This window comes from Solanum lycopersicum, chromosome 6 (genome assembly GCF_036512215.1).
Source record: "Solanum lycopersicum chromosome 6, SLM_r2.1".
Classification (NCBI taxonomy): Eukaryota; Viridiplantae; Streptophyta; class Magnoliopsida; order Solanales; family Solanaceae; genus Solanum; species Solanum lycopersicum.
In genome coordinates this window covers 46,941,394-46,968,528 of record NC_090805.1, presented here as the reverse complement: position 1 = coordinate 46,968,528, position 27,135 = coordinate 46,941,394, and the positions used below count along the sequence as shown (strand labels likewise).

At 35.4% G+C, this 27,135-nt stretch overlaps 4 protein-coding genes, 1 long non-coding RNA gene and 2 other non-coding genes across 10 annotated transcripts; 3 read left to right on the top strand and 4 right to left on the bottom strand.

Annotated features, from left to right (window-relative positions):
• Positions 1-49: 49 nt before the first annotated feature.
• LOC109120482 (protein AGENET DOMAIN (AGD)-CONTAINING P1-like) lies at positions 50-514 on the bottom strand. Its single transcript, XM_019214321.1, has one exon. The coding sequence runs from the start codon at positions 512-514 to the stop codon at positions 50-52; it is 465 nt and encodes a 154-aa protein (XP_019069866.1).
• A 3,523-nt stretch (positions 515-4,037) lies between these two features.
• On the top strand, positions 4,038-4,253 carry LOC112941739 (small nucleolar RNA U3). Its single transcript, XR_003247312.1, has one exon. It is a non-coding gene; the product is annotated as a small nucleolar RNA U3 (small nucleolar RNA).
• Positions 4,254-5,910: 1,657 nt separating this feature from the next.
• Positions 5,911-6,125, top strand: LOC112941738 (small nucleolar RNA U3). The gene has a single exon (XR_003247311.1). It is a non-coding gene; the product is annotated as a small nucleolar RNA U3 (small nucleolar RNA).
• A 1,636-nt stretch (positions 6,126-7,761) lies between these two features.
• On the top strand, positions 7,762-7,990 carry U3 (small nucleolar RNA U3). Its single transcript, NR_136668.1, has one exon. It is a non-coding gene; the product is annotated as a small nucleolar RNA U3 (long non-coding RNA).
• Positions 7,991-8,955: 965 nt separating this feature from the next.
• LOC101249091 (uncharacterized) lies at positions 8,956-13,124 on the bottom strand. Of its 2 annotated transcripts, none has more exons than XM_004241433.4 (4): positions 12,724-13,124; positions 11,940-12,072; positions 11,726-11,840; positions 8,956-9,183 (listed from the first exon to the last, which is right to left on the bottom strand). In XM_004241433.4, exons 1-4 carry the CDS (start codon positions 12,861-12,863, stop codon positions 9,122-9,124), a joined length of 450 nt encoding a protein of 149 aa, XP_004241481.1. In that variant the 5' UTR covers positions 12,864-13,124; the 3' UTR covers positions 8,956-9,121. The 2 variants fall into 2 exon arrangements, with proteins under 2 accessions (XP_004241481.1, XP_010322514.1); XM_010324212.3 differs by having other exon boundaries at positions 8,956-11,408; positions 12,724-12,987.
• Positions 13,125-13,384: 260 nt separating this feature from the next.
• LOC101249371 (alcohol dehydrogenase-like 6) lies at positions 13,385-18,551 on the bottom strand. 2 transcript variants are annotated; one of them, XM_004241434.5, is made up of 10 exons: positions 18,149-18,551; positions 17,888-18,024; positions 17,107-17,153; positions 16,302-16,624; positions 15,766-15,848; positions 15,583-15,658; positions 15,439-15,500; positions 14,236-14,331; positions 13,975-14,136; positions 13,385-13,857 (listed from the first exon to the last, which is right to left on the bottom strand). In XM_004241434.5, exons 1-10 carry the CDS (start codon positions 18,201-18,203, stop codon positions 13,714-13,716), a joined length of 1,185 nt encoding a protein of 394 aa, XP_004241482.1. In that variant the 5' UTR covers positions 18,204-18,551; the 3' UTR covers positions 13,385-13,713. The 2 variants fall into 2 exon arrangements, with proteins under 2 accessions (XP_004241482.1, XP_069154911.1); XM_069298810.1 differs by lacking the exon at positions 17,107-17,153 and having other exon boundaries at positions 18,149-18,361.
• Positions 18,552-18,816: 265 nt separating this feature from the next.
• LOC101249650 (uncharacterized) lies at positions 18,817-26,819 on the bottom strand. Of its 2 annotated transcripts, none has more exons than XM_069298809.1 (3): positions 26,634-26,819; positions 21,682-22,037; positions 18,817-21,483 (listed from the first exon to the last, which is right to left on the bottom strand). In XM_069298809.1, exons 2-3 carry the CDS (start codon positions 22,026-22,028, stop codon positions 19,167-19,169), a joined length of 2,664 nt encoding a protein of 887 aa, XP_069154910.1. In that variant the 5' UTR covers positions 22,029-22,037; positions 26,634-26,819; the 3' UTR covers positions 18,817-19,166. The 2 variants fall into 2 exon arrangements, with proteins under 2 accessions (XP_069154910.1, XP_004241483.1); XM_004241435.5 differs by lacking the exon at positions 26,634-26,819 and adding an exon at positions 24,591-24,816.
• Positions 26,820-27,135: the final 316 nt, after the last annotated feature.

Here is a 27,135-nt window from a genome sequence, read left to right as displayed (position 1 = left end):
ATTTCATGAAATCAAGATCAGCATAAATCGAAAATCCTTCCTTGTCATTTCAGGCTTCCCAATCATCATTAGACCATTCTTGATGAAATCTCAACGCGTGAGAAGGATATGCAACTTCCTGTCCAGTTGTAGGGAAATGGACATAGTAATTTTCTTCAATTATCCCACTAATAAATCCAAACCACCATCCATCACTGGAAAACACATCAACCTTATCGTATTGACGAAATCTATTTTCTGACGTTGTTCCAAGTTGATGAGATGAAACAGGGCGGACATGGCCTATAGGGACAAGCTCTTCTAGAGGTGCAGACTGATCGTCAGTCAACAGAGTTTTGTACTTGACTCTGTAATGATTAGCGTCCTCGATAGAAACAATAGTTGCTTCGTAGTAAGAACCTACGAAGCCTAGTTTGTGACTTGTCACTTCAACTTCATCGCCCTTTTGGAATTGTTTTGTTATTTGTTGTGTCTCCATTACTATCGAATCTATTTCGTTTATGAGCTTTTCCATTTTTGATTGGTGGAGTTGCCATGAATTGGTTAGGGCCATTTTTAGAGTAGTAGTGAAGATTGATTCAATTGAATGAAAAGTGAGGCTTTGCAAGTCAATTTATAGGCAGAGAATTATGTTACCTTTGGTGATTAATGGGCATTATTTTCCTATTTTCTTTTGTTTTCCATTTATGATAGTTTACACTTTTTAGTTTTATCAAACTATCGTTCAACTTACGAGTTTTAGTAAAAAGTCATTCAATTTAAATTAGTTTTACCAATTTAAAAAATGTCAAACTTACGAGTTTTAGTAAAAAGTCATTCAACTTAAATTAGTTTTACCAAATTAAAAAACGTTCAACTTACGAGGTTTACCAACATATGGTCAAACTTTCTAGTTTTATCAAAAAATCGTTCAACTTACTTGTTTTTATCAAAAAATCGGTCAACTTACTATTTTATGAAGAAAAAAAATTCAACTTAAACTGGTTTTATCAAAAAAGCGGCCAACTTATTAATTTTTCACAAAAAAAATTGTATGACTTTAATTGGTTTTATAAAAAAATCGTTCTACTTACTTGTTTTATCAAAAAATATTTCAACTTACTAGTTTTATCAAAAAATCGTTCAACTTATTACTAGTTTCACCAAAATATTGTGCAACTTAAACTAGGCTTATCAAAAAATCTTTCAATTTAGGGCCCGTTTGGATGGGCTTAATAAAAGCAGCTTTAAAAAAGTACTTTTAAAAAGTACTTTTAAAAGTGCTGAAACTTATTTTTAAAATAAGCAGTTATGCGTTTGGATAAAAGTGCTGAAGTTGTTATATCAAACGTGAAAAGGGAAAAATGGAAGAAAGAAATGTTAGGGTTATATGGGTAATTTGGAGATTGTATAAAAATATTAAGCACAAAAAGATAAAAATGTGGTCAACTTAAAACAGCTTATAAGCTAAAAAAAAAAAAAGCACCTCTACCCCAGCTTTTAACTTTTGGCTTAAAATAAGTTTTTTTTAACTTAAAATAAGCTGTTTTGAGTATTGCCAAACAGCTAAATAAGTCATAAACCAGCTTTTAAGCCGAGCCAAACAGGCTCTTAATAGTTTCACCAAAGTATTTTGCAACTTAAACTAGGCTTATCAAAAAATCTTTTTCGCAAAAAAATCGTTCAAGTTAAACTAGTTTTACCAAAAACCCGTTCAACATAACTCATATTAGTTTTACCAAAGAAGTCGTTCAACTTATACTAGTTTTACCAAAAGAAGTCATTCAACTTATACTAGTTTTACCAAATAATCGTTCAAATTACTAGTTTCACCAAAAAGTCATCCAACGTAACTTAAACTCGTTTTACCAAAACAAGTCGTTCAATATGACTTAAACAAGCTAGTTTTACCAAAAATTCGTTCAACGTAACTTAAACTAATTTTACCAAAAAATCATTTAACTTAATTAACTTAAACTAGTTTTACCAAAAGAAAATCGTTCAACGTAACTTAAACTAGATTTTACCAAAAAGTCATTCAACATAACTTCAACTAGTTTTACTAAAAGGTTACTATGACCAAAAAAACTAAAGAGACAATTATATAATCTCCTCAAGTTTGATTTTGTAATACTTCCTTTATGGTTTATAATTATATAATCTCCTCAAGTTTGATTTTGTAATACTTCCTTTATGGTTTATGATATGCTAATTTTTCTCATTCTTATAATCATTAGTAACTTTTGCAATTTGTTATAGTTAAGTGACCATATAAGTTACTAACGCGGAAAAATGTCATGGAATTCTTGCTACTGGGAATTAGGATGGTTTATACGAAATTGATGGTCTTCACCTTAAAACAAATTACTCCCTCCGCCCCAGTATAATTATAACTTTAGTTTCATTTTTTCAAGTTAATTATAGAAAAAATAATTCTAAAGGTATAGTTTACTAAAATATCTTTATTTGAGAAAAGTCGAGTGACTTTTTCTTCAACAATACTTATTTAATTGATAAATTTTCACTGATTTTGTAGCCATTCTTAAAAGCCTTCTTTCATAGATAATCAATAGTATTCCTCTCGCTAGCTATTCTGAGTAAGAAGGGGAGGATCCAACCCCGAGAGACTCTACAATCATTATGGGCGGATAACCCTTTCCCTTCCCTTCTATTGAGAGGTTGCCCTTTTCTCCCAAGGTAGTTCACTCACTCCCAGTGCCTACCATTTCTATATACTTTTGAAAAAAGAGAGGTAGGGCTAGGAGCTCAATATTGGAAGAGCGCCCCCTCTTTTCTTTAGGAAATCGAGTTAGTTGGGCTGGTTTCCTGTCCCCGATATGTAACGAAAAGATTGATGATTTTACCGCATTTATTCATGAAAGCACTAGCCTCTCTCTGGTGGACCTTTACCTTTCAAATAGAAGAAGGGGTAGTCGTAGCAGGAGAAGCGCACTTGGGCGAATGTAGAATTGGAGATTGTATAGTTTGTGTGACATGCCAATGTATTACTAATATTTACTCCCACATCGGGTGCGCAACAAATAAGCTCTGACGTTATAATTGTCTATTCACTGACCATAGGCACAATCTTACTTGAACACAATTTGCTTTATAAGCTCGGACCAATAATTCTTTTTCTTTTCCTAAAGAAAGAACGAGACCTAATTGGAAATCTTGATCTTTTGTTACAACAATGCTAAAATTTGAGTAAACCATTACTGCCACGGATTGATCATTACTTCTAATTCAAATATTAATGTTGCCTTACACGCCTCAAGCTTTCGAGAATTCTCGACGAGCTTCGCGATAAATTATTTTCCATAAGATTTCCAAATCTCACTATAAAGTACAAAATGTTTCATCCACTATTTCCTCGATAGAAATCTATTGGGACTAAACTTTGAATTATTCTTCTTAACATAAAGGACAAAGATTCAGTAACTTCATGTCACATTACTGTAAATCATTATCAGTGCAAATTGAAAATCTTTCATTATCTTGGAAGAAATATCCATTTGCCATTTTGACCATTCTTGATAAAATCTCAACATGGTTACTTACAATTATTAGGAGTTATTTGGAAGTTCGTTATGGTTACTAAAAGTTATTTATGCTTATCCTAAATAGTTATAAAGTAGTTATGTATATAATAAGAGATCTAGTAATAAGTGGACAGGGCTAATATTAATAAGCAGAAAAAATTGTTTTAAGAGATACTTGTCTTTTTTTTTTCTCTCTTCTTCTTCGAGATACGAGATACTTGTGTCTCACTATGTATTTTCTGTTATTTTTATCCGATATAAAACCTCGGTTTTTATGAGAATTGGAATAATTTCTACGAATATAATTGTCTACACCTTAAAATTAATTAGTGAATAATTATTATTTTTTGTATAATGAATCAAAAACTTCAAAATCTAACACAAATTTTTATTGTATTTGAGCAGATTTGCATAATAGTCAGCGAAGCTGTGTCAAGGGCCAACATATTATTCCCACATCGGTAGGTCAACACATAAACTCCAGGTTTATGAGGCTTCGTAGCAGTAGCACATGTCACGACCTTACTTGAACAGGATCTGTTCTATAGGCTCGTACCATTGTATCCTTAAATTCTAAGGAGACAGGAATTCAAGTCTGGTTGATGAAGCATGGCCATGTGACTGGAGCGTGATTGACAGCCTTCCTTAGCTCCTCGAGCTGTGGATGCAGTAGATGATCGTTTTTAGACTTGATCTCAGGCCTAAGATGGTCTCATGGCTGTCTGACAGACTCTCAATTTTTTTCACTATTTAGCTAGTACATAAGCTGTCTCGTCGAGGTGCAACAATTCTCAGCAACTACGAATGTTTAGGGGACTATAGTTATACTCTATTAGTATAGGCTTTATATAACATTGATCTGAATAATTCTCGTATTTAGCAAAAGTTTACGAATGTATCCTGGACATTTAACATGTATTCATAATCTTCATAACATTCACCAGAACGTCTCACAGTAAAAAAGATTCGATGTAATAAACATAATACTCATACAACCTTATTCAAAACCACAATGTTTTGAATTACTGGTGCACATCCATCTAATCTCCACCATTTTCAAGAAAGTTTCAATGTCGGGTAGCTGCAGCAAATTTAGGCGTTTAATTTGTTACTACAGAACATAAATGCATCCCTATATAGCTCAATTTTCCCACTGATAAATCCAAACCACCATCCATAGTTGGCAAACACATTAACCATATCGTACAGACGGAATCCGTTTTCTGACATTGTTTCATCTTGATGAGGTGGAACAGGGCGGATCGCGGCTGAAGTGAACATCTCTTCAAGTGGCGCGGATTCATCATCAGTCAACAGAATTTTATACTTGATTTTGTAATGGCAAGCGCCAACAGGAGAAATAATAGTTGCATGGTAGTAAGAACCTACGAAGCCATATACTTGACTTGCCACTTCAACTTCATCGCCCTTTTGGAATACTTTTGTTATCTTGAATACTATTGATTTTATATACTCTGAGAGCATTGTGTGGCGTTCCTCTGAATTAATTACTGTCACTTTAATTGGAGCCATTATTTTCAGACTCTACTGAAGATCGAATTGAATGAGAAACTATGAGGCTTTACAAGTGAAATTTATAGGCAGAGAATTCTTGTTTCCTTCGCTAATTAGAAATGAGTATTGTTTTCCTCTTTACTTTTGGTTTTCCTTTAATGACAATTTCCAATTTATAAATATATATATATATATATATATTTTTATTTCATAATTTATTATGGACTTGAAATATGGCACATGAGGAAACACTGTGATGGAATTTTTCCCACTGGGAATTTGATAAGGCGCCTACCGTACTTATTCGAGGAGGAAGAAGCGAAGAAAGATAGGAGAAGACAATAATATGCATCTTTTGAAATTCTTGAAGGTTTAACCCATGAAGCGTTGAGCGTTACTTTTAGTTATTAGGAGTTCCTTATGGTTACTAAAAATTATTTATGCTTATCCTAAGTAGTTATGAATATAATAGGAGATCTAGTAATAAGTAGAAAAGGGGCTAATATTATCTTTTATAAGCAGAAAAAATTATATTAAGAGATACGAGACACTTGTCTTTTTTTTCTATTCTTCTTTGAGATACAAGATACTTGTGTCTCACTTTTAATCTGATACAAAACCTCGATTTCTATGAGAATTGGAATAATTTCTACTAATATAATTATCTACACATTAAAATAAATTAGTGAATAATTATTATTATTTGAATAATGAATCAAAAACTGAAATCTGACACAAATTTTATTGCATTTGAGCCTTAGAATTTGCATAAATAGTCAGCGAAGCTGTGTCATGGGCCAACATATTGTTCCCATATCGGCCCTGCAACACATAAACTGTAGCTATATGAAGCTTCATACCAGTAGCACATGACACGACCTTACTTGAACAGGATCTGTTCTATAGGCTCGTACCATTGTATCCTTGATTTCTAAGGAGACAGGAATTCAAGTCTGGTTGATGAAGCATGGCCATGTGACCAGAGCGTGATTAACAGCTATCCATGGTTTCTCAGCTCTGGTTGCAGTAGATGATCGTTCTTGGATCTGATTTCAGGCCCAGGATGGTCCCATGGCTGTCTGACAGACTCATCTTCTTTTTGTTCTCGTGCTCGTGATGATACTCGACTTTTAACGGAGTTAGAGAAATAGTGATGATACTATCATGTTGGTCAAGGTCAGTATAGCGAGCAAATATTTAGCTGAGATGAACCAAAAGGACATGCAATGTATCTCAACAGGTCCAAGCATACAATTTTCAGCATCTACTAATATTAAGGGGCTAGTTATACTCGCTTATGAACTATTCCCTCTGTTCCTATTTCGTTATTCACTTTAGAAATGTCACGCACATTAAGGCATCAATTATTATCATAGGTTCATTATAATTTTATCTTTAATTTGAAAAATTATGCAATTCCTCAAGTATAATAAATATATTTTCTGGTTCCAAAAAAGCATATTAAAACTTAGTAGTACTAGAAATTTTCTAGAATTAAATAAGGACATATTAGGAAAAAAATTGTTGTGTTTTCTTGATTTGTTAAAATGGACAAGTAAATATGGACATATATAAAAAGAAATATAGACAAATAAATAGGGATAGAGAGTACCTTATAACTAAATTCTTGAGCATAAATGCATCCCTAGCTCAATTCAAGGCTAAAAACAAAGTAACAAATCATAGATTCTTGTTTCTCACTATAAACTACAAAATATTTCATCCACTATTTCCTCAATAGAAATCTTTTGGGACTAAACTTGAATTATTCTTCTTAACATAAAGGAGAAAGATTCAGTAACTTCATATCACATTACTGTAAATCATGATCAGTGCAAATCGAAAATCTTTCATGGTCTTGGAAGAAATATCCACTTGCCATTAGACCATTCTTGATGAAATCTCAATACATCGCGAGGGTATGCAATGTTATCTGCAGTTGTAGGGAAGTAGACATAGTGCTCTTCTCCGATTTTCCCACTGATAAATCCAAACCACCATCCATCGTTGGCAAACACATCAACCATATCGTACAGACGGAATCCGTTTTCTGACATTGTTTCATCTCGATGAGGCGGAACAGGGCGGATCGCGGCTGAAGTGAACATCTCTTCCAGTGGTGCAGATTCATCATCAGTCAACAGATTCTTGTACTTGATTTTGTAATGGTAAGCGCCAATTGAAGAAACAATAGTTGCTTCGTAGTAAGAACCTACGAAGCCATATACTTGACTTGCCACTTCAATTTTATCCCCCTTTTGGAATACTTTTGTTATCTGTTGTTTCTTGAATGCTATTGATTTTATATACTCTGAGAGCATTGTGTGGCGTTCCTCTGAATTACTTACTGTCACTTTGATTGGAGCCATTATTTTCAGACTCTACTGAAGATTGAATTGAATGAGAAACTATGAAACTTTACAAGTGAATTATTATGGAGTTCATGGCAACTGCTATGGAGTTTTTCCTACTGGGAATTGGAACGGTTTCTACGAAATTAACTGTCCACACGTTAAAAATATAAATTAATGCGTAATTGTTATTTTTTCTATAACAAATAAAAAACTGAAATACGACATAAATTTTATTACTTTAATTGCACTTTAGCCTTAGAGATATTGCGTTGTAGTCGGCGTAGGTGTGTCAGGGGCCAATATATTGTTCCCACATCGGCAGTGCAGCACATAAACTCTAGCGTTATAAGAATCTATCCACTATCAACGGTCACGACCTTACTTGAACAGGATCTGTTCTATAGGCTCGTACCATTGTATCCTTGAATTCTAAGGAGACAGGAATCCAAGTCTGGTTGATGAAGCATGGCCATGTGACCAGAGCGTGATTAACAGCTATCCATGGTTTCTCGAGCTGTGGTTACAGTAGATGATCGTTCTTAGACCCTTAATCTCAGGCCTAAGATGGTCTCATGGCTGTCTGACAGACTCTCTCATTTTTTTTGTTTTCCTTTTGAACGGAAGCCCACTTCTCTTCATCTGCCATGTGACCAGAGCGTGATTAACAGCTATCCATGGTTTCTCGAGCTGTTGTTTTCCTTTTGAACGGAAGCCCACTTCTCTTCATCTGCCATGTGACCAGAGCGTGATTAACAGCTATCCATGGTTTCTCGAGCTGTGGTTACAGTAGATGATCGTTCTTAGACCCTAATTTCAGACCTAAGATGGTCTCATGGCTGTCTGACAGACTCTCTCATTTTTTTTGTTTTCCTTTTGAACGGAAGCCCACTTCTCTTCATCTGCCATGTGATCAGAGCGTGATTAACAGTCATTCATGGCTCCTTGAGCTGTGGTTGCAGTAGATGATCGTTCTTACACCTGATCTCGAGCCTAAGATGGTCTCATGGCTGTCTTTTTGTTTTCCATTTGAACGGAAGCCAAAAATGGTTTCCACTTCTCTTCATCTGCCATGTGACCAGAGCGTGATTAACAGTCATCCATGGCTCCTCAAGTTGTGGTTGGTTGCAGTAGATGATCGTTCTTAGACCTGATCTCAAGCCTAAGATGGTCTCATGGCTGTCTGACAAACTCCCCCATTCTTTTTGTTTTCCTTTGAACGGAAGCCAAAAATGGTTTCCACTTCTCTTCATCTGCCTATTTAGGAAGTTTATGATTAGTTTGGCTAATCAAGAGCCTATGGATATCGTCAATTTGAATAATAAAAGAGTTGTTCAAACTTTAGTCTTAACTAAAATAAGTCGTGAATGATACTACCATGTTGGTCAAGGTCAGTAAGTATTTACCTAGTATGTACATAAGCTATTTCTTCGAGGGGAACCAAAAGGACATAATAAGTGTCCCAACGGGGGCGAAGCATACAATTCTCAGCATCTACAAATGTTGAGAGGCTAGTTTATTTTCTCTTAGTATAATCAGTATATAAAAAAGATCAGATGATTCTCGTATTTGGCAAAAGTTTACGAATATATTCTGGACATTTAACCTGTATTCATATTTTTAACAACACTCGCTACAACGTCTCACAGTCAAAAAGACTAGATGTAATAAATATAATACTCATACAGCACTTGTCCAAAACCACAATGTATTGTATTATTGGTGAAGATCTATCTAATCTCCACCATTTTCAGTATCCTCTTCTTCAGCTATTTTCCTCTTCTTTTCTTCTTCCTCTACAAAATATCAATGTAGACAAGTCAAGAAAAATTCGAAGTTGGGTAGCTGGGACAAAACTAACACATGAAACAATTGCCTCAAAATCAATAAAATAATATGCTTCAATCTTATTCATTTAAAAAAGAAAAAGAATAAATAGACCTTCAAACCTAGGTAAAAGATCAAGATAAGATTAAAAGCATTCCAGGTTGGATTCTCAAGAGAACTATTCCATAATCTGCCAAAGATGCATTTTTTTTATAACCGAGAAATCCGTCTATCACCCGTCCTTTGGATCAATCACAGCCTTCTAAACTCGGTGGATAATGAACCCACCGCTCTACCCTTCTCCACTTAAATACCGGACTTCACTTTGCATTTTGTGGGGCTTGAACCTGCTACCTAAGCCACAAATCCTCCACTTTTGCCACTCGAGCTAGGCCTTGGGGGCTGCCAAATGCATTTTCTTGATCACACTTTTGTTTTTAAGAAAATTGCACAGGGGAATGGGGAAATCTGGGATGGGATTACAAAGTAGGGATCGACCCCTACGACCCACTCAACTAGAATACTAAGATTCCCCTTTAACTTTTAATATACAAAGGAATTAAGTAAAGCAAGGGAGAGTATTCCAGAATTATTTGGATTAGACAATGTTAATTCTGTATTGGTTTCATATGGCATCTCTAAAGTCAATAGTGGCTCCAACTGGACATGCACTCTTGTCTGATACAACTACAGCACTTCAATCTAGGCCAAATGTTTGCTAGACTTTAAGTAGAAAGCTGACTTGCCTAAAAACGTAGTGATAGGTATTCAACCCTCCACAGGTGCTAAAGAATAAGATGTATTGGCAGAACGTGGAGTGCAAAATTAATGCCACAATTATTCTTTTTGCTATCTTTTTGCTATCATCGGGATCACTTGCAGACAATATTGCTGAAAGGCCCGCTTAAAGCATGTTTACGCCATAAATCTCACTAAGTCTAGGTTGAGCAAAGAATGCATTTCTTTGGCCCTTCACTGATGGGCTATGTCATTAAGAGCTCATAACTATGTAGTAATATAAAACAAAGTGATACATTAATGGTTAAGAAATCGTTATGACTAAACATCAGAGATTAGGACTAGCAAAAAAATACTTTAAAATATAGATCAACATTCCTTAAAATATTTTTCTAGCTTGATTGACATGATTTGATGAGTACAACTTAACTATAGCTTTCTCTATTCTTTTGTTTAAAAGATTATTGTTTGTGTTAATAGTTACATTTTCTTGCACTGAAGCTGATTTTCTGGGAATCCTTGCGGCTACTAAGGATTCTATCCAGCTTTCTTTTTGTACTCGCTTAGTACCACCTTGGTACTAAGATATTAGTAATAAATTACTTTTATTCATAAAAAAATAAGCTATATAACTTGGAAACAATTAGGGGGGTCACAACTCACAACCAGGCTTAGAAGAGAAAGGCTCCAAGGAAACCCAATTTGATTAGAAGAAGATCTTACTAAATGATCCACAGTTACCTAATGAGCTATAACCCTAGAAAAATATGTGGGACCAAAGGCGTAGCCCATTTTCAAGATTCAGAGCACCAAAAGGCTGCATTATAGACACTGATTGAAAATAGCCGAGCACAACGGAGGTGAATCAAAAGTGGATCAACACAGAAAGTGTCATCAATATAGAGGGAACCATAATGACCAACATTGAAGGAGCCAAAAGACTAAAAAATACGGAGTAACCATATGCAGCACTACCTAGGAACGTTAAAAAAACTTTAGAAACTGGCCAAGCCTATTGAACCGAACTTACTTGAACCATTGTTAGATTTCCGGATAAATTTATAGCTATACCAAATTTCTAAAAAAAAATAAAAATTGAAAAGACACCAAATTTCTAAAAAAAAATAAAAATTGAAAAGACATACTCCTCAAGTGTTTAATTGAGAATGGAGTTTAAGAAAAAATAGACTTTTGACACATAAGTTGAATATACATAACATAGCACAGGTATCCTTAAAACTTGTGCACGTAAATATGTCATGACATACGTATAGCTATAAGAGCATGTCACTCCTATTCCATATTTATTTCTGTATGTAATGTTTATTAAGAGTCTACTGTCAGAACAACTTCACAGATCAGTGCTACTGGAGTTCTCTCAATTCACAAAGGAGCATCCAAGTGGTGCATTTAATAGCTTGCCAAAGCAAAGTCCCAACCGCTGCAAGTAAACCTACTGGGAGTACAAATGGGCCATCATGAGAGTTTTTTATGAAGGAAGATATATATTGAAATAGTTATTTGTGTCATGTCCAGTCAGATGTTCTTACTCTTACAAACAACAGAAGTACAAGGAACAAACTCAAGGAACAATCTCAGCTAAGACTTCTTCAAGAGATGAAAATGTAATCACATGATTTTCCTTTTTCAATTTAAATTACTTTTAACAAATTCTATGGGACAAGACTTAACCAAAAAAAAATTAAATGCTATGGAACATGGCCATTACATACTTGAGAGTCAAATAACACAAAATGAGCAGAAAAGACGTACCCATAAGTTGAGTGAGTGCCTTCATGGTACGTTTCTCAAGCTTGTCAAGTTTCTTTTGCACATCCCGTCGCAGGTCCCAATTTGGCTTCTTGGGGACAATATTTAGAAATGGATCCTGATAAAATTCAACCAAAGAAAAGTCATGACAGTAAACACAACTAATATGAATGAGGAAGAAAACAGAAGGAAATAAATAGTGCAATCACTGAAGCACCTCTTTCTTCTCTTCGGGAGGAGGTAGAGTCGCAATAGGATCTTCGAACTTTGGAAGTACTGGCGGAGTGACTTTGCCTTCTTGAAGCTGCTTGTCATGTGGCAGGTAATTGCGGAACTTCATTTGGACATCACTGTAATATATATCAACCAATCAATATTATGCCAAAACTAGTCCTGAGTCAATTTTTGGTAAACTCAATTCGCCTGCTCTATTCATAAGTACACTACAACAATATACTCAATGAGATCTCACAAATGGGATCTGTGGAGGATGGGTGTAAGACTGTACATAGACCTTACCCCTACCTCTGTGGAGCAGAAGTCCGTTTCCGATATACCCTTGGTTCAGAAGTCAGTTTTCGCTTGCCCTTTCCACATATTAGTCAGACAGATTTAGTTTCCTGTAAGTGGGCTCCTTGCTGTTCACCCTATCTATAAAGTAGCTTATGCACTGGAATTGTTATCACTAAATACAAAGCCAGAAGCAAAAGGAGGGACTTGAAACCTCTCCATTCTGCTCTATTCAGGTCTATTGTTTCTAAAATTACTTCAGCGGAGGGGTGGGGAGGCTTCCACCACAACTGCGGAGACCTAGAGCTCAACAAGTGAGCTAGGGCTTCAAACCCCTATTCGGGTCCAATACGAGAGGATTTGTCTCTTACAGACTAAAAAGCTAGAATGCAAGGTATCTTTGCAGAACACAGAATCGACGGTAACATCAACTTTTCAATTAACATCAAATTAACTAAGAATAAAGGGATAAACAAACGGGTAGTGCTTACTTTTCGTCTTCCTCTTCTTTAGTCTTGTTACCATCATCGTCAGGGGTTTGAAGAAGTTCTTGAGCTTCTCTGAGGGCTCTCAGCCTCTCCCTTCGCGCCGCTGCCGCCGCCTCAATGGCGTTTTCCTCCTCCGTCGACATTGACGATATATTTTAAAACTATTTCTCCAATTCGAACTCAAAATCACTATGGAAAATGCTCGCAGCTTCTGCAGAGAGTATCAAAGAGAGAAAAGTTGAAGCTAGTTGGATTTATATGTATTTGCTAATAAATTATATATATATATATATTTATTAGTTTGGTTTGATTTTTAATTTTTTATTGAGTTTATTTTTTATGAAATAAAAGAGAATGTTATCAATTTTTTAAAGTTTAAAATCAAATTAAAACAAAATCAATTTATTTAATTGATACGGTTGATTTAGATTTATTCTTAACCAAAAGTTGAAACACCCTAAAGATTTGCTACAATCTCACAAACTTCATACTTCTTTTTGTATCCTTGAGAATTGCACTTTGCAGACTTATTTCGTGTGTTTGGTAATTCTTGTGGACACATCAATCACTCTAAAGTTGTTCATCCAAAGTTTTTTATAATGAAATAAATTATCGATAGAAAAATCCACTTTTATTATGAACCAAAAAAAGTGTACTTGGTATATTATATGGTCGAGATCATATAATTGCATTTCAATTCTCACCAGTCAATGCATTTTGATATTATAAATTGTCCTCTCAAAAAATAACAGAAGGTAGGAAAATGATTTCTTATACTATACTATAACAACAAATGCCCCGTAAAATCCCACTAGGTGGGGTACAGAGAGAGTAGAGTGTACGCAAGACCTTATCATTACCTCGTGGAGGTAGAGAGCTTGTTTTCGAAAGACGCTCGGTGATACACTATAGTACAACATCAAAATTTTCTGGTAGTTCATTGTGGTTGGCTATTTATAGTTTGGGGTAACAGAAAGCATGAAATAACTTCAACTAGTTGCCAGCCATTGGAAAACCTTCTATTTCAGGCATGTGTATAACGCAACGCAAACAAGTCCCATTTTTCATCAGATCGAAAGCTGTGTTTATGTCCTCGAAGGGCAGATTGTGTGTGATCAAGTCATCTAACTCGATTTCCTGCAAGCAAAACCTCACAATGGCTTAGTATTCAAATGTTGAAGAGTCGTTTGGAGTAAATGAATGCGTTGTTTTAAGGTTTTTCATCAAGTTGTGAAAACCAGTGCAACAATCTACCTTCTTTAGGTACATTTCAACTAATGAAGGAATTTCAGACTTCGGTTTCCATCCTCCAAATAGAGATCCTGTCAATGTTCTACCGTTAAGAAGAAGTCCAAAATGAGCTGTTACCTCCGGCTTCTGCTTGGGTACTCCAAGTGTGACAGTCAAGCCCCATCCCTAACACAAACAGGAGACGACACAAAGTTGATGGTAAAAAGAGAGAAATGTATGTCTGAGAATACCGAAGAGTACATGAAATGAAGTCTTCATACTTACATCACAACACGACTGTAAAGCAGTGGTAACCATTCCTGTATCTCCAATACATTCAAATGCATAGTCTGCACCTCCACCAGTTAGGCGATTTATAACCTGGAGTGAAAAATGTATCCGGAGTTTATAGAAGGAAACACACAACCTGAACATGAATAGAACTAGTCCATTTTGTATGCTATTTAAAAAGTACTCTACAGATTTATCCCTTACAAGAAGGACGAGATTGAGGTGAGGTTAGACGGGATTGCAGTACATAAATTGAGACAATTCAAATATAAGCTCAATGGTTTAAGTGAATGGTGCAATAGACGAAGATATAAAACATTAGATTAAAATATGATGTTGAAATTGAGGAGTACTACAGAAGTGTTATGCAATGCGAACATACTTCTCAAAATGAGAGACAAAGTTTAACAGAACATCAGTAAGACCAGCAATTTAAAGAAGAGTGAATGCTGGGTCTCTAATGGCCAACCCTCCATAAAATGAGTGCTGTACAAAGCAGATGTTTATATGGAAATGTGTTCATATAAGATTGAAAACAATTATCACATCCAGTGAATGTGCAAGTAGCACACGCAGAGGATGATCTGATCGTGTACTATGTTGATCTCCAGTGTACCAATCTGTAAGTATGGTACCAGGAGTTAAAAAGGGAGAGTATTAGTCTAGGTCGATTTGGGTTAGAGAGAGGCGTCTTGCACTTGATAATGGAACTAATTTCTCTCTTCTCATCAAGCAGACCTAAGACCACCTAGAAGGAAATTGTCTTTATAGACCAACGGCCACTCAAATGTAGTCTTTAAGGAAGCAAAAGACCCATATAGGCGATACCAACTAGTTGGATTAGAGATTAATCATATTGGTAAAACTTATATTAGGTCTACTATTTGCTACAAGTCTTTTTAATCTGTTTGGAGATTGCACCATATAGAAATTAGAAAATGCAGAAAACTTCTAGCATTAGATAATCCAGAAATCATTGTGTATTTCAACGAAACATATCCAAACACAGAAAATTGGGTTATGAAAATTCATATTGTCGGCCTAACTAGCGTGATACTGAGATGTAGAAACTGTTGTTGTAATGCTCCCATGTTGTTCAAGACAGCTAACATGATTGGTAAGACTTGTGACTAATTAGCTGGGAGAAAGAAACTAATTTACAAGCTTTTGTTGTATATTTCATGAAAAGTAAAACACCTGTGGAATGGGTTCGTCAGAATCATTTGGGTTCAAAAAGTCCGTCACTCCAAAAGACTTTGCTGCACAGGAAGGGAAGAACATCAATAATCTCGGGAAACTTTTCAACTTTCCAACTGCTGTAAAAGGTCTGTCATGTGATACCTTTTTCGCATTTCTCTTGCCTCATATCCACACCAATAATCTGAGATGCTCCCCGCATCTTAGCACCTTGTGCAACCTATTTACACGATATCTAAGCATTTATTATTTATCATTGTCAAGTTTTTCCAGGTAAACAGTTTTCCCATATTATGCTAATTCTTCAGCTTGGATCAATGTACTTACAGAAAGTCCTACAGTCCCAAGACCAAAAATGACCACCTTTGATCCTTCAGAGACGTTTGCAACCTTCCAAGCAGCACCCAGACCTGATAATTGCATTTCAATTATGAGGTCCTTACATTTGGAATGTTCTGAACAACAAGTTAACATTATGGATTGCCAAGTTATACAAGTATAAATATGTTAAGAATGAATGTAACATCTAAGAGCTAAGGAAGGATTTAACCTTTTGACAGAAACATTTTAAACGTTAAGACTGTCTATGATGCCATCAAGTAAGAATACTCTTGATCAAACAAAAGTAAGTTGAATACTAGTTGTTCATCTCAAAAAGATCCTCTTTGATGTGAATGAGTTTAGTATAGTTCAGTAAAACCATACATGTATGATGAGGAATTGAAGAAAACAATTTCCATCAGAAAGGGTAGCCAAATTCCATCATTGGGTCAAGAGTTTTTAACAGCAAAATAATCTTAAGAGTAATAAAGTAGTATAAAAAGATCAGCTGTGATTGAATTGAACAGCATTCCACAAATTACCTGCTGCCGCTCCACAACTAAGAAGGCAGATTTTATCCAAAGGCGCAATCGGGCTAACCTTGACCGCACAACCGGAGTGTACAATTGTGTATTCACTAAAACTTGAAACAGCACAATAATGATAAACTGGCTTTCCTTTTATAGAGAACCGCGTCTTTTGATCACCATGCATAACACCATCTCGTTTCAATCCAAGAATTTGGCAAATGTTGCTTTTGCCTGAGGTACAGTGTCTGCAACTCCTGCATTCCCCAGTAAATAAGGTAAGCACGTGGTCCCCTTCTACAAATTCAGTCACTCCTTCCCCAACACTCTCAACAATCCTGCAAAATGAGTAACAAGAATGAAGCTTGATTCTCTGTTCAGAAATGACAAAATATTAAATCCATCAACCACGTCTGTTGCACTCCAAGGTGGCCACAGAAGTTTGCAGTATGTTCATTTTACTCTATGGAGTACACTAAGTGATGCCACAGTCTATGATAGAATGCTTTTCTTATGGACAGAGCATCTGATGAGTCGGTCAATGAAGACACTTAGGGTGATGAAACCGCGAGATGAAAGCATTACATGTTTGACAAACTGACAACTCCAACACAAAGTTACATTTATACTTTCTCACAACGTAATCGTTAGTCCCTTGGGGAGAAGCATCACCACCTCAAGACATGTACCAAAACTCTGAATTATCTCTAAAAATTTTCAGTATGCATTTAATAACTTCTATCAGAAGCAGGATACATACTTAAATTACACACAAGAAGCATTATCATTCAAATAGAAGGAGCAGGTATAGAAAACTGACCCTGATGCTTCATGACCAAATATCCGAGGATATATAGAAGCCTGAGCCTGGAAAACGACAACAAATTTCACTAACGGGCGTGAATAATAAGAAAGTAATTCTGGTGGGCTCCTCAGAAAAGAAGTACAAAACTTGCCAAAATGAGAAAAAAGAGTAGATAAAGTGAAAATAGTGGCCAAGATTGAGCCTTTACTGTTTTACATGCCCTCATCTACCCTCCACCCCCTAAAACTTCAGGATTTTACTTTGGAAAACCCACAATGAGATTGAATCAAACTATTTTCTCCACAAACCCAATTGAGATTCAGATGAAACTGCTATCTTGATAAGTTTGCTAGTTTTCTAAGCTAAGACCCTCACTATATCTCTAAGAAAGCAGATCGTCTCCAGTAGGTGATTCTTCACACTTGTCCTGGCCTTCGTGGACAGAGTTATCTAGTACATGTTGCTAGTACGAGGTGGAAGGCATCCCGAAGAATAGTCGAGGTGCAAGCAAGCTGGCCGGACACCATGGTCATCAAAAAAAATGAAGTCCAAGTTCCCCATATTGAGCACCCAATATTATATTTGCAGAAATAGTTCCTCTTTATCATGATCAACAAATTTTAAAACTTCAATAGCATAAAATTTCCTTCTATGCTCATGAAACGACAGGTTACAACAGTCCCAGTCCAGCATTTTTCTATTGACATTTAAGTAACACCTAGTATATGCAATCCTAAAATTGGCAACAGACAGTTGACCTACTGGGAAAAAATTTGAGATCAAGTAAAGATCAAACCTGTGACAACCAAGCAGTGACATCGCTACGACAGAGAGAAGTACAGACAACCTTAACACGAATCTCCATTGACTGAGGTGGACTCAATTCCACCTCCTCTATCACCATTGGTTCTCCCGGTCCCCATGCCACAGCAGCTGAATGGAATGGATACACACATGTAACTCAAAATGGGGTTCATTCAAAATCAGATTCTTGATCAAGAGAGAAGAAGAAAGTGAAAAAAAAATAAAAAAAATAAACGGTATTCAAAGATGCAACCTTTACAGGTGATGACACCAAGCTGCTTGTTCTGCACTGAATCAGTAAGGGACATTTTCTTTAAATCTCCCAAATTGTACTCAAATCAAATGAAGGATTTTGGTGACTCAAATTTGGACTTAGTTTTTGTGTTGAAACACTTGAAGGAGAAGAGCAGAGGTATAAGTTCATGGGTGGGTGGGTGGCGGGTAGGTGAAGGCTGTGTTGTTAGGTACTCTGGGTTGGTTGGTAACAAATCCTAAATACACAATTTGATTTGAGTCTCGAATAGTTTGGATAAAAATTGAATAATTATGAAAAATTTTAAAAATAAATAGGAAAACCTACGTCATAGAAAATTCACATATATTATCATAAATTGAGTGGAGTTTTCTTTTCAGTTTTGGTTTCAAACGATGTTAACATTTTCATCACTTCATCTTTTGTTTATTTGAACAAGTCAGAAAAAATTACTTTACAAAGATTTTCAAGAAAAAGATAAGAAGTACAACAATGTCTCCCACTGAATTCAAACTTTTAAAAATATAGGTAAAAACATATATAAGATTTTCTGACCATCTAATTCGAGTTCAAATCTTGGTAAAAAATTCCTAACTAGGTAAATCACAGATATCAATTGATTAAATAAAGGATGAAATTAACTAAAAGAATGAGATGCTTGAGCCTCGTTGTGAATGGAGCAAAACAATTCCCACTTCTAGTAAAAAAAAATGAGAATTTATTACATGCCGTGTAACACAACAATTCGCAAACTCATCGTCTGAATATAAAATTCATTTTTGCAAGCTATGAGAAGAGCTTTCATACCCTTTTGAGACCAAAAATAGTACTACCATCGTCTTATCTTACACCTTGCTTTCTGAGTTCAATAACCCAGAAATTATGTTTTTTCAAATGAAAATAAATCGATAATGGTACTGTAGAAATTCAGAGCGCGACGATGAGCAATACATCACAAGTCACTACCATGTAACTATAAGAGCTGTACAAGATGCAAACAATGGGGGGAGCAAAGGATCTATAAAGTGGCCTTGCATGAAGCTTTATTATGTCCTGGTTCCTTGCACTTGCTGCAAGTTACTGTCCTCTTATCTGGGTCCATAGTTTTGGTCTGCTCTGGTTTTTCCTCTATCGGCAATTCTGGAGGGCAAGGGGGTAGCACATCTGCAGTATCTGACTCGCCATCTTCTTCATCTGCTGTTCCAATCCCAGGTATCGGGTTTACAGATGCAGAGTATGTAAAATGGTAACTTTCAACCGTGAAGTAACTCGAGCAGTAATCATACACAGATTTACCAATAGAGTTGAACACAGCCACAGCGTGGCAGCAAGGCAGACCACTTTGTTTCCACTCAAAGCACGTGCACTCACGGTTTTCAATATTCACAACGTGAGTCATCTCATCATGAACTTCAAATAAGACATCAGAAGAGATTAGAACTTTTAGACCGTGGGCTTTAGCAGCTTCTTTCTGCATCTTTTTCTCTTTTGATGGAGTAAGTTTGGTGGACCAAGTACTTGACTCCAATTTACGATGATCTATTAGATCACTGAGCATACATATTAGGGCTTCTATCTTTTGCATTATTGTTGATCCTCGAGAATCCTCAATCAACTTGGAGTATGGTTCTGCAACATTCTCTGTGATATAGTTATAGTGCTGACCTTTAAATGACAAACTCGTCCAACACTCGGGCTCAATCTGGTTCAACCAATCATATGCGTGTGAACAAATCTGTTTAATTTGCTCAGTCAAACTTTTAAAACCATTAAGTCGAACTGCATGAGCTGCAGCAAGGAAAATTTCAGGTAGAACAGCTCTCCCATCACCATGGAATGGACCCTTCATATTTCTTTTGAAGCTTTCCAGAAGATGAAAAATGGAATAGCCATGAGAAGAATTCTCAAACACCTCAAACACAGAGTTCTTTAAATTCTTCTCTCGATCTGAAATAAAAGTTATAGAATGAGAAGTTGACAATGCAGATTTTAGTTGCTCCAAAAACCAACGCCAACTATCATCATTTTCAATATCTATTACTGCAAAAGCAACAGGAAAGAAACAATCATCTGCATCAACCGCAGTTGCTGTTATTAAAGTCTCCTTGTACTTTGATCTTAGAGATGTGGCTTCAAGGAAAATAAGGGGTCGGCAACCGTGCTTGAAACCATGAATGGAGGCATGAAGTGAAAAAAAGAAGCGCTGAAGTCTTTTTTCATCGTCTAGCACAAGCTTAACAACAGTTCCAGGATTAGTATTTACTACCTTTTCGCAGAACCAAGACAGCCTGTTATATGACTTTGAGTATGAACCTTGAAGCTGCTCCTTGGCATCTTCCATTCCTCGCCATACTTGTGAGTATCTCAATTTAATCCCAAAGTCACGCAAAATGCTTTTAGCGATTTCCCTGGGTTTGTCATTTGGAGAATCTCGTAACCTTTCCTTGATGATACTTACCAACCAATTCCTTGTACGATGAGAAGACTTCCAGGATTTGCCTTCACATGTATGCAAATCATTATACTTTCTGATCCTAAATGTTTGAGCATCAGGGACCCTAGATGCATGAATTTTCCAAGAACAACCCTCTACCACACATCTGCCACTTACACGGGTAGCATCATTTTTCTTCAACTTGTAGACAAAGCGATGAGCAACAGCATACTTTTGCAGTGCAGCCCGGAACTCTTTCACACTCTTAAAATCCTGATCAACACCAGTAATACCCTCTTTCCAAGTGGCAACTAGCTTCTCTGGCAGATCTTCATCCCGCAAAGTAATTGGAGAGGAACTGTCAAAATTATCAGGTAATTCAACACCATCTTCATCCTCCATGTCATTTCCCACCATTACGCCAGTTGAACTTCGACTCTTCTTCTTTCGCGATTTCTCCTTAGAATCATTATCAGTCACAACAATGGTTGGACCATTGGCACCAATTTTCCAGGAAGCAGTGCGCCTGCGCTTCTTCACGGTATCAGCAGGGGTAGCATCGTAGTCAAAGCTAATTGGGCTCTGGGCAGTACTACTAACAGCAGCACGTGAACGTGGAGCATAGTCAGAATCCTCCTCAGCAACATGGCCAGAAGAAGGGTTTGACGAAGTAGTGGTTTGACTGAGGCTTTCAGCTGCCATATTAATAGCAGGTTCCTGGCAGCTGATATGTACATCGACCAGACAATCGTTTTGAATAGCTATAGGAGAGACAGCAGCTGTTCGAACAGTCCTTAGCAGGCTAGCCTTAGAAGGTGTTGTACTCAGACCGCCAGAATCAGCAGCACCTGCAGGTGTGCCATGATGATTTACGTTCTCAGCCAGTTTTAAGGCAATTGTCCTGCAAGTGCAGTTGATTGAGATACCAAACGGGATGTCAATTACATATATACTACACTACCAGTGATGTGCCATTAACTTAACAATTTGCTTTAGCAGTAATATAGAGTTGCTGGCAACAGGCCCGTGTTACCAAATCACATTTATCAATAAGCAAAACTAATGTATATGCATAATTAAAACATGATAGTGTTAATACCTCTCATTGTACGTGTTCAATGCATCGTGATCAAAACCTTCTTTTCCGCTGACAAAAATCTCAGCTGTAACAGAATTAGCATGAAATTCAACCATTCTCTTGAAGTCCTTTTCACTCCTTAAATTAATAAGAGTTTTCCTATTTTTTGGAAGAAAATACTTAATTGACACTGTCGTAAGCTCCAGATTACACAGCTCTGCCAATTTTATCTTGAGATCATCATATGGAGTATCTTGGTTTATATTGACAGCATTTGCCTCTCCTCCTTTATATGACAAGTTTCCATCGACATCATTCACAAATTCACCACCAGACTGACAAATTAAAATAAGCTTTCCCTTCACCATGGCATAAATCTTCAAAGGCCAAACAGGAAAAAAGTCAGGAAAAGAAAAACTTAAAAATGACCAGTGTCAATGTTCCTCCAATACAGTTATCTTATTTCGTTCATCGTGTGAGATGCCATGTAAGAAGGATGATTCTAGAGATTATGATGCATCAGCACTCATATGAGGAACTCAACTCATTTGAATTTGCATGCATCCAACTTAATTAAGTGTGCAGACATATTGCTAATCATCTCTTTATCCAACTGACAACAACATACCTAGTGTAATCACAAGTGAGGTCTAGGGAGGGGAGGATGGTGTATGCACAACCTACCCCTACCTTGTGAAGATAGAGAGGTTGTTTTCCATAGACCCTCAGCTCAAGTATCAAAAAACAAGTATGTAAAGCAAATGCAATAGCGAAGAAGTCATACTGAAAATATTTAAAAGAGAGCAAACGGAAGCAACAAATAATATGAAAACCAAGCAAAGGAAATAACATGTAATACTAAAACTAAGAAAAAATATATGATAGTAGGAAAGTAATAATAACCATACTAATAAGGGAACTAGACAGCCTTCAATCACCTACTTACTGACCACTCAAAAGCCAAAAGAAACTCTTGGTAGGCATTTGGTCATAGCTTCCAAATATTTTTCACTTTGTTTGGAATTCATGAAACTGGAGTGACGATATAGTTGTGTTTGGTTATACTTTTTGCAAAAAAAGAATATTTGAAAAAGTGTTCATACTTGAATGTACTTAAATACAACTTCAAAAGCGAAAAGTGAGTTGGAAACAGGTGAGAAGATGTTTTTCGAATTTGATATACAACTTCATTTTGGGATTTTCAATGGCCTTTGAGCGCTCTTGTGCCGAAGATGGACGAGGCTAAGCGATCTGCCAAAACCGTGGGATGTAAAATACATCAGTATGAGAGCATCCCAACTTAGAGAGAAGCCTCCACACGAGTGGTGGTGGATGAAGCAGAAAAGAGAATGCCGGATTGATTAATGCAAACATCAGAGTAAAAAATTGATTTCTATTTAGAGATATAAAATAAATTATCATGATTCATGAGCTAATGGACTCTCCAATCTTTTTTAGTAATTGAAAAGTCGAGGTTGAAATGTATATGTGATATCGCTATAAAGTGCATTTTATTGATTTTATTTAATGATAAAGTTATTAATCAACAAAGCAAAATCAAAATTCTTAAAAGATGATATCACTCATAAGCACTTATTTATTAGTTTAAAATATAGCAGACAGAACTCCATTGGTCTAATTTGGGACCTTAAGATAGATTTTGACACTTTCGGACTAACATATCCAGATAAGAAAGAACCCATAGATTTATTTGTGACCTCTAAAGAGCATATGAGGTGAAAATCTCACATACGATTTTGTAATAGTGATGGGCATAGTGATGTTATCATCGACTATGATTCTGAAGTTCAAATAAAGTGAATTATCCCAGGAAAAAGTTACTAATTTTTATGGTCAAACAGGTCCTAATAAGTACTGAACTGCCAAATAAATTTTGGTAACCTTGAGGTCACAATCAGCGATATGAGGTATTCTAGGATATTCAGATTAATTTTATCTAGTGTGCTATGATGATTCTCAATTTCTTTTTTTGAATACTATCCCCCCCCCTCCCCCCGTGGTGATAAGGTTCATTGGTAGATTGACTACTTTCATTTCCACTGGTTCTTCAAAGCTATCAATCCTGATTCTTCCTCTCGCATCAGTCATGCACCAGATGATGAGCCCATGCGATTTTATTGGTGCCCTATAGATAGCCAGAAATTGGCATGCATGCACTCCTTGTATAGAGTAGATATTAAAAAAATTACATGTATATCTGGATGTTAGTATCAAGCATAATTCTAATGTCATTCTAATAAAAACAGTTCCACGAAATCATAATTTTACATTCTTCCGGTATCTCCTTTACTCCGCATCTAGAGAAATATGCTTCTCACATAACTACATAGAAGCGTGTAGGGGTCACCTAATTAACAAAGTTTAAATCTTGTTCACCAACATAAGCATGACTAATGAATAGTGGAAAGGTATGTATGCTTTAAATATTTTAGCTCCTTTAGAGGGACTATATAAGTTTCGAAAAAAAGGCAAGCTTACAAAATTATCGTGAGTAAACAACATCATAGAATATATACTCTCTTTTCTTTTTTTGTTGTATATGTAAATAGAGAATCTAAACTCCTAAAATATCACTTGTTGCAAACTTAAAAGGAAAAGCAACAACATACCTCGTGTAATCCTACAAGTCATGTCTAGGGAGGGTACACAAACCTTGTCTCTACCTTTGTGGGGATAGAGAGACTGTGTCCGACTCAAAAGCAGTGTAATTTTATTCTTTTTCATTTTCCTTTTAAGTAGTTGGAAGATTGAAAAATGATGAACACTGTAATCATCATTCAGCTGATACAAAATACTACTCCTAGCATGCCTAGTTCGTATAAAAACAGGAAAAGACAAAAACTTCATCCATGCAAATACATAAAGCAAACAATTCAAACGCAGAATTCACCGCCCAGCAAGTTGGTTACCTTCAAGCAGAATCTTCAGACAATGTAAGACAGCAAAACAAAAACAAAAAAAATTGCAAATTTACTGCAGAACCTGTAATTTAGGAGAAAGAAGACGGAAATTGAGAAGGAAGGAAGACGGGACTGAGAAGTGAAAGAAACCCTAGAATTTGGGGTAGTTTTTGAATTACGCCTAAAATAAGAGAGTGAATGGGTAATGAGACAAAACAAAAGATGAGGGGGTCTTACGGAAAAAGTCATAGTTTATGGGGCAATATGTATAAATAAATTAGTTAGAGGGGGCAAGAAGGAAAATATTAGTAAAAAAAAGTCAAACCTTCATATTTTAATACAATACTCCCTCCAATCACTTTTATTCTTTTATTATATTGCTCCCAATCACTTTTGGAATAATATATTATTTTTTAATAGTTTATTCTTAATATTTAATAATTTATTTGCAATTTATGACTAAATACTACTTAATTAATATGAATATTATGATACAATATACATCTCAAATAATTTTTTTTAAGAAGTGTTCATAATTCAAATTGGACAACTAAAAGAAAAAATAGTTACTAACATTAATAATACATACTCAGACTCATCTTAAGTATCTCCTAATGTTTTAGCATCATGATTGGAAAAATCATTTAACAACACTAATAGTAATTGTTATAATAGTAGTTGACTCAATTATCATTTACTTCCTCCCACCATTTTTATTAGTCAATGTTTTGACTTAGACACATTTCTTAAAAGAAAAATATTAAAATAATAAATTTGCTATAAATTTTTTAAATATAATAAATTTAATGTTATAAAAATGCATTAAAAATAAATAGTATTTCGTAATGAGAGTAAAATAGGTTTTTTAAGTATTTTTTAATTGAATAAATAAAATAAAATATTTATTTTTTTGTATATTGGATAAACAAAAATGATTTAAGGGACGTAAATCCTAATAATTGTTGATAGGCATTACAATTTAACTAATTTTTAAAGTTAAACTAAATTAGATTAATTCAAAATTTTAAATTTAAATGTTTAAAAACTAAAAGAAAAATACTATAAGTTATAATCTTTCTCGAGATTCTCATATTAATATAACAAATAAAATTACCGTAAAGTGTTGATGAAAGTCAATACAATTTGACTCTCCAAAAGCTAAACATAATAATTAAGTGAAAGTGAACCAAAAAATGGGGGTAAGAAATTTATTTGACTAGAAACTTATATGCAAATGGCTTTTTACAACAGTCCTCCAAGTTAAACTGAAAGCAAAGGTCAATGTACCTAAAAATGAGTTGCAAAATATTACAATGAAGAACTATATCATCTACCCCAATCTAATAAATTCTTGCATGCAGATCATTCATGCATCTTCTGACTCTGTAGCACAAAAAGGAATTTGATAAAGATAAGAAAAATGTCTTTTATCGTTCGAATTAGTTCCATCCTTCAAAAATCAAAATCAAGTAAGACGAAAATCATACCATATATTGATAACTACGAGGATACAAGTTTAATCACAGTGAAACAAAAACATTAGGTGATTTTTACCTATCTGTACAAGCACTGATGAACAGAGTTACACGTTATCTATGTTGGTAGGAAATAGCAGATAGTAAATACCCGTGAAACTAGTCGAGATGCATACAAATTGACTCAAACACCACATTTATTGAAAAAAGAACAAGAATGAAAGCATAAAAATATATCACAAGTCAGAAGGACACACCAGCTGATCAATCAAAGAAAAAATTAGGAAGATCTTCAATTGAATCTCTACAAAAGCCAAGAGATAAGCCAGTGCAAAGGCCACAAATGGCTTTAACCACCCCTCACCTCCACCAGAAAATTGAGAGAGAAAAAAAATCATCAAAAAAGAGGTTTCTCCAGATGTACCAACTAGTTTTCTTACTTCCACAAGTTAATAGCTAGAAATTATCAATCAAAATGAAAGAGTGTGTACGCAAACAAAGCAACTTGAAATAGGGTACTGCAGGATTTTGCTATTAATTTCACTTAATAATTGGTAATGAATTCAAAAAAATGTACCTTCAACTCGAGTTCGCCGGAGAGAATGGTGTCAGTTGGCCGTCTTTACTGCCGCTGGAGAGACTACGACTATGGCACAACAAGGCAATCACTAACTTTTACCCAATTTGCCAAATTAGAAGCGGAAAGGATGACAATTATCCAAGCTGTGAAGGTAAATGTAAAATTAAAATCAAAATCCTGCTCTTTTTTTCCTAAAGGTGCTGCGTGTACCTGTTTTGGACGATTTTTTTTTTTTTTTTGGAAAAAAGATAAGAGAAATTATCTATGGATGCATTGTATTGCAATTTTTTTAAAATTAACGTTGTCTAGGATTGATAATTAGAGCTGAAACAATCGTTATTTCTGCAACTTGCTCAATTTCTTCATTGTCTTTTTGTTATGAAGTAGTAATTCATATATTATAATCAGTACATTTAAGCAACTCATTCATGTATTATATATGTGCATAACTCACATGTTTACCAATCATCCCACCAGAGTAAACAATTTCAAAGCCAAC